This window comes from Saccostrea cucullata, unplaced genomic scaffold, assembly GCF_032062105.1.
Source record: "Saccostrea cucullata isolate Sc308-1 unplaced genomic scaffold, CSIRO_AGI_Scuc_v1 ctg276, whole genome shotgun sequence".
Lineage (NCBI taxonomy): Eukaryota > Metazoa > Mollusca > Bivalvia > Ostreida > Ostreidae > Saccostrea > Saccostrea cuccullata.
In genome coordinates, this window is record NW_026930478.1 from 264,655 (window position 1) to 275,399 (window position 10,745).

A 10,745-nucleotide genomic window follows, 5' to 3' on the forward strand; every position below is an offset into this window, starting at 1 on the left:
AGGTATATTGCTGCATAAGGGAAGTTGACGATAGAAAAGCTAATAAAAGTCATCACGTTCATCACAGAGCTTGGTTGTTAGATTACCATTTTTATACGTCTTTTCAAGTAAAATATGTAAATATGAAACAGATGTGTTAGACTCTGAGGTATCTTTTATATCAAGTTCACCAGGATATATCTATCGACATAAAATGGAAATTACCATTGTTAATTGACAGTACGTCGTCGATATATCTAAATGTCTAGTTAAAGGTCACATCAAGTGTACATTGTTAAAGCAAGCAAACACAAAATTCCGTTTTATAATTACAACTAAGGCATACTTAACAATAAGTACCAATTCTCTGCTTGATATCCATAATTATGGTTTTTGCGGATACATGTACTATTTTTACTGCAAGTAAATATTCTCTAAAAATATATTATTTTGAAAATTTCTAAATGTTATGGTCACAGACTGTTTCTACCGGTTTACCATCTATTATCTTTCTCAACAAATGAACAATTTGACGCATGAGACTTAATCAGGGTTATTTAACCCTACCCTTAAAAAGTAAGTAAGGGGGTTCGTCCTTGTGTTCTTCCGTAGGTTTACGTGATTTACTCATCCTACAGACTTTACACGGGTACGCTCTTCCTCCGCGCATGTCCAGTAGAAAAATTTATTACAACAACCTTGAAAATACACATTAAGTCGGGTGTTATTTGTAAGTTACAAAAAAGGTAGACGAAGTGTCAGTTTGTGATAATAATTATTAGAAGGAAAATACACCAACAGTAAAGAAGTGAGACCTGTTCAAGTATAAGTCTGACAATGTGAACGAAAAATTGATACGAAATCAAGTCAAAACTTGTCTCAGCTGATGTATTCTGCCACAGAAAATAACCAGGTTGTGATTATAACAATGTGAATAAAATTAAAATAACTAAGAGAATTAATTATTTACTTAACAAATAGATAACTTAAGTATAATATCAAATAACAACTTAATTAAAGAAGTGCTACAAGGCATGGACATTGTCTGGTAAGTAAGTAAGAGAATTTCTCCTCAACATTTCTTCTATGATAAGTTCTTCTCTCCACCCGAACGTCCTGGCCAAGTACATCTACATGTAAAATGACTTATGTAAAGATCAACATTAAACAGTAAAATCATATTCTCCTGGCTAAGTATATCTATATAGAGAAAAAAATTACATCAACATCATAAAAGTTATAATTCATGTTTACAAGGAAACGATGGCGTTTAGGGTGAAATTACAAATACATGTACACATGTCATTAGTATGTTTAATATTAGAGAATATCTACTGATGGTAATAATATTGCTAATTCTTAAAGATTTTTAGGAATACGGTTGAATTTATTTTGATTAAATCACATCCTCAAGAATGTATATAATATATTACAGAAGGCAATGTTTTGTTCAACTGACACTTTGAATGCAGTTATAAATTTTAATAAAATAACTTTTTTTATATATCAAGTAAGCAACAAACCTTTATCTTCAGTACTTTTCCAGGTCCTAGAGCCTGAAATCAAAGTAGTTAATTAGCGAGACTTTATCTTTTAATGATTTATTTATTTATTTATTTTTTACATGCTGTTGGCAAGCATGGATTGCTGTGACAACAAACAGTGCAAAGTTTTTCTTTCAAAATGATGATTCTTGTTATGAATGCGTGTGTAATTAAGGCTAGAATATTCATCAAATGTTCTTTGATAATGTTCTTCATAATGTCTCTACTTATAAGCTCTAAATTAAATTATTTTGGTGCAGAGTTCGGAAATTTGAAAACTGTCCAAGAAATAATTAGTTTTTATGAAACTACTTAGTTCAGCTGAAAAAAAAACTTTTAACTTTAAAATGTAATATAGTTTCAACAAAATTTCATATGGCTAATATTGTTACTTTTATTGCTAATTTTCAGCGATATCTTGTTTTATCTTAGATCTATTAAATATTTAATATATCTACGATAAAAACAAGATATCGCTGAAAATTAGCTATAAAAGTAACAATTTTAGCATTATGAGTATTTTAAAAATATATCAAGATATCGATTCAAATTAGAACTTGTACAAAGCATATGATTTCAGCTATTGGAAAACAAGTTTACGAAACAAGCATATTATCAACAGTCTTATTTAAAATAATCATTTTGAAAGTTATGTGGTCAATACAATGGCCTTGTCAGCAAGCAGAGTGTTTCATTCAATCGAATTCTGACAGACGTTTTTCATAGCAATCATTAGATCATTATTTACATGCTGAATTATCTACGGATATTTCCGATTACCCAGTCATGACAACTAGTGAGGCGCGGATGTGTCCAGTCGGCATAGGGTGCTCACTCATCCATGTTACCTGATTTTAGTAGTCTGTGTTTGCTCTGCTCACGAATTGTATCGTTTCGATAGATTTTTTGGATTAATGTTTTATTTATTCAAAGTTCAAGGACATAAAGTTAAGATAATTGAACATTTTTTTATTTGTCTTTTAGGGGAAGTCATATAATATGCCGCGTTTAGAAGAAAAAGAAATTCTGCTTCCTGCCAAATGCAAATAATCTAACTTAAAGGCAAAAAGTCAAATTTAAGTTAATATGTAATTTGTAACGCTGTCTAATGAATATACGCTGCCAAATATCAAAAGCATAAATTAAATTATTCATGAAGAATTCATGTTTAAAAAATCTTTCGTGACAAAAAGTGTTTTTGACTCTAAAGTCAAACATCACACTCAATAATGATGAATTAGGATAGACATGTTTGTTTTGATGATACCCTTATATCAATAATTTTACGATGAATGCTCAAAAATTTTATATAGATACGAGTGTATGTAAAGAACATTATATTTCTGTGTTTGTAAACATGACTTTCTTTGCTAGCATTTCTTTGCAAAGCACTCATCTAATTTGTATGAAGTCTTGCTTGTTTGATTTTGGAATTCTACATTAAACACTTAGATCATTGCAATGCAAAGTGCAAACAACACATAGCATTTAGTTCCATTTTAAGAATGGTCAAATTAAACAAGGCGAGGATCAATTTCCCCGCTCTGAAAAAAAATATATTTCTCAATTCTAAAAGTAGTATTTTTTCAAATTTTTATGGTTTATATCATCTTTTACACATCAAATTCTGTATTTCACTGTTTAAATAATTCATTAATAATTTATTTTTCACTCATGTTTTAAGACATTTGAAAACAAAAAAAGAAAAAGCTTCACTTGTGATTCGAACTCTCTCCAAAGCGCAGGTTTGGTCCAAGACCAACTGCTTAAACCACTACGGTACGAAGTTTATGCATTACTGACGTCTTTCAGAGTGATTTAAATGAACGGGTTTGTTGAAGTGTAAATTTTTTCAGAAAAGTTCGATTTTCATATAGAATGGGTTCAGATTTCATTTTTTGGACAAATGAAATAGATTTCACATTAACGTTTCCATCATTTAAGCGGTCACGAAAAATGGAGACTTGACCGATTCATGTTCAAAATTCGTTTTTATAGCACTATTAAGCCCATTTTCCACTAAATATTCTGAACTGTCAACTTTGAAATAAAGATTATCAAATTATAAGTCCTTCAGTAAAATAAAATAATAAGATGTTTTGAAGAGGACATTACTGAAAACATGATTTTAGAAAAATATAACTTTTTCTGTGAATTTTGAAAATTGAGAAACATTTTGTCTCAGAGCGGGGGATTGTACACGCCTTATACGCCCTCTTTCATTTGTGCTATTAATGTCAAATTAAACTAGACTACATTTCATGACTCGATTTCTATTTGTCTTAAATTCAAAATTAATAGTAATTGCAAATAAGAATAATAACTTACTATATAAGCAACAAATAAAGAGTAAATGATGAGTATGACGGACGTTACAAGATACGTATACCAGGCCTGGTCAGAACCCTAGGACGTCAGCCAAAAAAAAAAAATCATGTATAATTCAATTTATCTGTAATTATTTTTTCAGCATAATTTTCAGGATATCGTGTACATTTGTTGAATGAAATCGATTTTCTTTTTTGAAAATTGAAAAATAATGCACTTGGTGTATATTGCATTCAATTTTTTTCACTGAACAATAATGAATTTTAGCATGTGGAATGGTTAAAAAAAAAAACCTTCATCATCTTTTTCAAATCAATAGGAGAAGTGAAATGCACCAAAAGGTTTACAATCTACAATGTAAGAATACTTATGTTTTGAACACTTTAACAGGTTTGATTGAAGAATACGTACCACAAAGACGATAACTAGGAAGAAATTTATTCCCATAACCAACACTGCCAGCAACCAAACTATAGCCTTCATGGCCCTGTGATCAAATGATACAGTTTTTTAAATGAAGAAAACCAAAGCATTAAACTAGAAAAAAAAAATACTTATCATAGTTTAATTATTTCATTTCAAGACGAATTTTGAAAATATTCAACAATATCAACAATACAAATAAATAATATGAATATAATAAAAGTCTGTAGTGTATTAAACCGAAAACTTTTGGTTCCTGTATTTTACTTCTTTTTTTCTTTTTTTTTAAATCAAAAACAAAAAAAGCGACTTAGACCAAAAACTTAAAGTGACTGTGAAATCTTCAAAAAAATAATGATTTCTGCAAAATTTAACTTTGTTATTTCTTAATTATATAAATGAAAAAAGAGACTTGCATAATTACATGTTTCGATATCAAGATTCTAACACATTTTTATGTCATAAATAGGACTATGTACTTAATCATTGCAGTCCAAATGTTGCAAAGCCCATGCCTAGATAATATTTCAACATCTCATTGCTTAGTGATCCCTACATGCTATGACTTTTTAATTTAAATGACTCTTAAAACACAACAATAAAAATATTATTTTGATCATAAATTTGGCATAACATATTTTCAAGTACAAATGTAGATTGCCCAAACTGCAAAAACACATTATGTTCCTTTCAACTCGTGGTAAATATTGAATTTGGTATTAAGCATAGGTGTTGCTTGTTCGAGGATGTTTTACCAAACATCAGGCCAACTGAGTATTGCTTTTTCAAAATCAACTTACATTTACTTCAATTAAGAAATGGTACCTACTTTCCATTCTTGAATTCTTTCATGATTCGTTCACTACTGGTAAAATGTAAGACTGGTAAAAGGGCGAATGGTAACTGTACACTCTGAAGGACATTTAGCCAATTATTCATCATGTCAAGGTCATTGGTAGCTAACAGCGCCACAGCTATAGTAGGACCCATCGCTATGGATCTCGTCAATAATACCCTCTTCCACTTTGCCCACTTTATCTGGATGAAGCCCTGAATTAAAAAGAGTGACTATAAAGACTGGTCAAATTCAGAGTGTAAGTTACTTTGTGATAATCGTTATAGCTTATCTTTTCTGTCGTGAATTTTGTTTTATTTACGTACATAGCAATACAGAATTATCACCTATTCGATTCAATGCGAAGTAACGCAGAGGTCCTCAAAGTAGGCAAGCTATTGACAAATAAGTAGATGAAACAAGAATATCTACATTCTGGTTTTAAGGCAGCATTTTACAAATTCTAAGGTCGATACAATGAGGCTACCAGGAAATGTTACTAATTCTTAAGTTTACGCTCTTTTTCATACAAACTGTTCTTATTACTGGGAATTTCACACAGAAATGCCTGCGTATTCTCGTTTGCCCAACTTTGGCATGAAGCACATAGCGGATGTGATCGATCAACAGGGAATGCTTATTCCTCCAAGACACGTGTTCCAACCTCTGATGTTCTGTGCTTGTGTGTTTGCTCTGATCCATTTTGTATTGTGTCATTTGACATTAAAACTTGATTATTGTTTGTTATTTAAGGAATGAAGCTTATTTCAACTTTTGTGATTGTGCAAAATTTGCAATACTGTATTCTACAATTTAATATATGTAACAGGTGTATTGTTTAATGTGGAATAAATTTTTAATGCTAACTGAAGAAGCATTTTGATTCATTATGTCAAAAGAAAAAACTCGACTTGACAGAAAAGGCCGAGTGATTTTCCGAAAGGAGTCGTTGTTGACAATTGGTTACATGGATGATGACTATTAAGGTCCTGTAATTGATCCGACAGAACAATGGTTGTTCTCAACGTAAGTCTTAGTAATGTAGATCCTTATATGTGGGTTTTTTTCCCTTGGTCATTTTTGATGAAAAAAATATTTATATATGTAAAAAGTTTTACCGTGATGCTTAAAAATATTTAGATTTGCTGGAGACAACCTTTTGTATGGGAAGTGCGCTGATAAAATATAGGTGCATGGAAACTTAAATCTGTAGTTTATGTTTACCTCCATCACAAACTGACCAGCATATGTTCCCTGAATTGAGAAAAAAAAATTACAAAGTATTAGTAATTTTGCATAAATCTTAGACGTCTGAAAGAAGATTGATTTATCTCAATAAAACACGTACCGTCATAGTTGAACTCTGTCCAGCTGCAAGGATGCCCACTCCCCACACGATTTTCATGGCTAAACCATAGTTTTCATATAACCAATCTCCCTAAAGAAAATAAGGAAATCTAGCTTTAGTCTGAATTAAAAATTAAAGTGGAAAAGTTTAAATCACTGAAAATAGTCAAGAAATTGTCATGATGGACATATATTTTGTTGTTACATGTATTTCATTTACTACCCGGGTATTTTTTGAAATAATATTCAAAGTATATACTCGTTCAGTTCCGATCAAAATATTACAGCTATAATATTATATATAAGTCATTAAAATAATTCCAGATTGCTAGAGTTGCTTACCGCGACCTTTAGGCTGGCTGTGTCGGCGTACTTAGGTTCTGAGAAGGCTGCAGCAAACACGGACACCACAAACAGGTTGACAAGCAACGAGACAAATAGGGCGATAGCTTCAATAACAACAGTTTATTGTAAGCAAAGCCAAAGGTACAAACAGAATGGTAGTGGAATAACAACATTGAATTTCTTTAAACTTACAAGAAAAAAACACCAATGTCTATTTAAAATACCCGACCTACATTTGATTTCAAACTGACTAAAAATCTACTCAGTTGTTTTAAGATAAATGAGAATATTAACGCTGCGCTAATTGATTCCTTAAAGATATACTAAGTTTATTTTTGCAATTAGGTGCATTTGTTCTTTGATGTCACTTGGAATAATAAATCTAAAACGGAAGCCGTATGCTTGGCACTTCAGTTGAATCTACGTTATAAAAAGGAGTGTAGAAATTGCTTTGATCAAATTACACAGGCTGACTTAAACAAAAGAGAGTAATTCACAGATTCAACACAGATTAAAAGTGTAGAACAAGCATTTGAAAAAAAAATTTCACTTTTAAAATCATAACCTATAAGCAAACTACTTAGATACAAGTTTATTTGACTGGATTACCTCTTGTTTTTTTCGGAAATGTCAGATTGAAAAGAATTTCGTTAAATTTTATCAGTGTTATATATACAAGTTCCTCATAACTTTGAACAGTTAATGCTAGGGCTTTCATACTTCAAAAGTATATTAAATGTGACAAGACCTTTCACTGTTTCGATCAGTGGGTATAAATATTTTTTTTACCTTGACCTTAGAGTTTGATCCACTTTCACATCTCAGAGGCTTTCCTGATGACAAGACATTCCTTTGGAAACCAACAATTTTTACCTTTTGACCAAATCCTTAGAGTTATACTTGCATTTGAAAAAGCTGTCAGACGGGGGCATCAGTGTTCCATGTCACAAACACGTATTTATATATCTTGTTTTCGTGGTGCACTTTGCATTTCGTGCTTTTAACAAGCGATCTAATAATTACAAGGAACTATTTTGTGTGTTTAATGTTTTCTTTTACACTAGCTATTCATTGAGGAGATGACAAGTTCTACGTACCCGATTCTATGCTGTTGTATTTGATAGACTCCTTAATCTCAATTCTGTCCGTTCGATCTATGATACGAGACTGGACAAAAAAAAATCATTTCATTATCAATTAAAATAAAAGTTTGATATGAAATCTGACGTTTTCCTGGCACGTATTATCAAAATTGTGAGAGAAGACTGAAAAAGGGCAGATATTTCGGATTAGTGTCTTTTGCGATGCATATATACATAGTTGTAATTTTATGTTGCATTGAGAATTGTTATTACATGTACACCAAAATGCAATTGAATTATTTAAAAGATAGCTATTCAGTGCCAAAAAATCTCATCATATGGTCGTTGATTTTTTTTTTTTTTTGATTTCGCATGTTTTTCAAAAACTTTGCAAACACGAGCATATTCTTTACAAGACTAATTAGGCAACAAATTGATATTGCCAAGTAGACTGAATTACAAAAAAAGACTACCACTTTCTTGTTGAGAGCCTTAAACTTCAACAATTTAAACTTGACTAGTTCATAAATACTTACTAATACTAAAGAACTGTGGAGATAAATATTGTGGGGCATGATGACTGCTCCCACAATTCCAACCAATTGTTGTATGGCGTCCTTATTACAATCCTGGCACCATGGAAACCATAGACCAATCAGAATGTCTCCCTGGTCAGGTTTAATTCTGATATACTGCAAAGAAAAACAAATCAAATTCTGCAACCAAAATATCAAGTTCGCTGTCTGATGTAATGGACTCAAAAAATGCAGCCAATATAAAGACTTAAAATTATAATGCAGGATGAATTTACAATATAGAGAAAGGCTCCAGCCATTATTGTAATGAGGGAACAGAAGAACGCCTCCAACTTCCTTAATCCAAACTGCTCCAAGAAAAGAAACGTGAATGTGTCAGCACCAGTGATGAGAACGCCAGCCCAAATGGGAATCCTAGAAAAAAGGCGGGAAATCTCTTCATATACCTAGTTTTCTGAATCTTCATGAATTTTATATTCTTGATATCAAATATGTATTAAAGTGTATACACGTATTATCAATCTTTGTAGAAAACTTTCCATTAAGGTTGTCACAATTAGATCTATGTGAATCGATGGTCAGAAGCATTCCTTACAATTTGTTGGAGAGAAGATTTATTGCAATCGATGATCCAATGACTTCCTGTATGTCACTTCCTATAATGGCGATCTCCATCATTAGCCAAAGTATGTACCGTGGAATTCTGGGATATTCCTGGCGGCAAACGTCTGCGAGATTCATTCCTACAAAATAATTAATCAATAACTAATAAACAAATGAAAAGAAACATCTGAGAGAATAATTGCGTCCAAAAGTATTCAATATCAACCAAGACCAACTTATCTCAGGAAGAATTTAATAGATAAGTATCGCTGTCACACAAGAATACAAAAAAAATTGCCAAAGCTCGTTTCCATCACATTACGGAAAAATTACCTGTGACACATCCCAGTCGGGCAGCTAGTAACTGAAGCATCAGTCCCAATACAGTGGACCACATCAACACCCATAACAACTGACAAAATCATGAAAGAGTAGTGGGTACAATTTTCTTGTGGAAGAATTATGAGTATAAAAATTTACGAAGGCTATAACTTCAGCATTACCTCTTTTTATTTAAGAATTCAGTGTTGGTTGTGGTAGGCTTTCAGTGTTACCTTATATTTTGCAATGGCTCCGGCTTGAAGGTCAGATTCTATGTTTCCAGGGTCAAGGTAGGCTATGCTCATCAGAAACCCGGGTCCAGTGTAGGCCCATAACTTCCGGAAACTGAACGCTTGCTGGAAAGATATATGTCGATTGACCAGTTTACAATTTTAGTACAGCACAGACCTCACCAGATACCGGGCGCTCAAGGCAAACGAACAGTTACAACCTGTTTTTAATAATTTAAGATTGTCGCAGCCGGGACTTGAACCAACGATTTTCTGAACATGAAACAGTTTTGTGGAAAGTTTAATTTATACAAAGATAGCAGATCCTGATTAAATTGTGCAACTTACCCCCGTTGATTTTGGAACCCTGACTTGACCAGCAGCTATCTCGAACCCTCCTCCTTCCTTCTGTATACTGGTATTACCGGGAACATCTTCCTCCAGTGTTTTATACTTCTCCATGCTTTGCTTTATTACGCTCCGGAATCCCTACTGTATGAGAACTAAAATTTGTGCATGTGAAAGTCATGTGCAAAAGTAACCACGTATCTTTACTCGTACTCACATATATTTACTCATTTGGCTAAATATAGACATTCACAGCATTCACAAAGCAAATACTAGTATATATAGTGGCTAAAGTGAGTATGTTGGATTAACTACTGTAGCAATTTTCTTTGAACTCGAGGAACAGTTGTCGGATACATCCGGCGATACCTCACAATACAATCGAATTGTGGGCCCTATGACTTTGACTCAAGCTGATATGAAAAAATACATTAATTGTGTAAGTATTCAGTGAAATTACCGGTATATTGTGAGGACAATCAACTTTACCTCAGTCATTATGCTCCTTCGTCTTCTGTTTATCCCCAATTTTTCATAATAGTACTACATATGTACTAATAAGTGTGTCAGGGTAGATAAAGTTTTGGGTAGATATAAGTCCGGATGCAGTAAGATAATGCAAACTTTCATACAAATGAGAGATACACAAATAGCTACAGGTCAATGTACACATCAGGCGACTTCATCACTATGCGTGTTAACGTTAATGGTCAAGCGGTGCATTTTTGACCATCCTTAAATTACGAAACTAAAAATATACTTGAAAAAAATTTTCATTTCATCCATTATATTAATTATGCTAAAATTATGATGAAATTAAAACA

At 32.3% G+C, this 10,745-nt stretch overlaps 1 protein-coding gene across 1 annotated transcript; it reads right to left on the bottom strand.

The window, feature by feature from the left end:
• Positions 1 to 999: 999 nt before the first annotated feature.
• LOC134228721 (metal transporter nramp1 homolog) lies at positions 1,000 to 10,072 on the bottom strand. Its single transcript, XM_062710405.1, has 15 exons — positions 9,922 to 10,072; positions 9,577 to 9,699; positions 9,356 to 9,434; positions 9,015 to 9,162; positions 8,695 to 8,833; positions 8,420 to 8,575; positions 7,899 to 7,968; positions 6,799 to 6,905; positions 6,458 to 6,547; positions 6,334 to 6,363; positions 5,104 to 5,324; positions 4,263 to 4,338; positions 3,852 to 3,929; positions 1,503 to 1,535; positions 1,000 to 1,109 (listed from the first exon to the last, which is right to left on the bottom strand). Exons 1-15 carry the CDS (start codon positions 10,033 to 10,035, stop codon positions 1,005 to 1,007), a joined length of 1,569 nt encoding a protein of 522 aa, XP_062566389.1. The 5' UTR covers positions 10,036 to 10,072; the 3' UTR covers positions 1,000 to 1,004.
• Between the last annotated feature and the right edge of the window lie 673 nt (positions 10,073 to 10,745).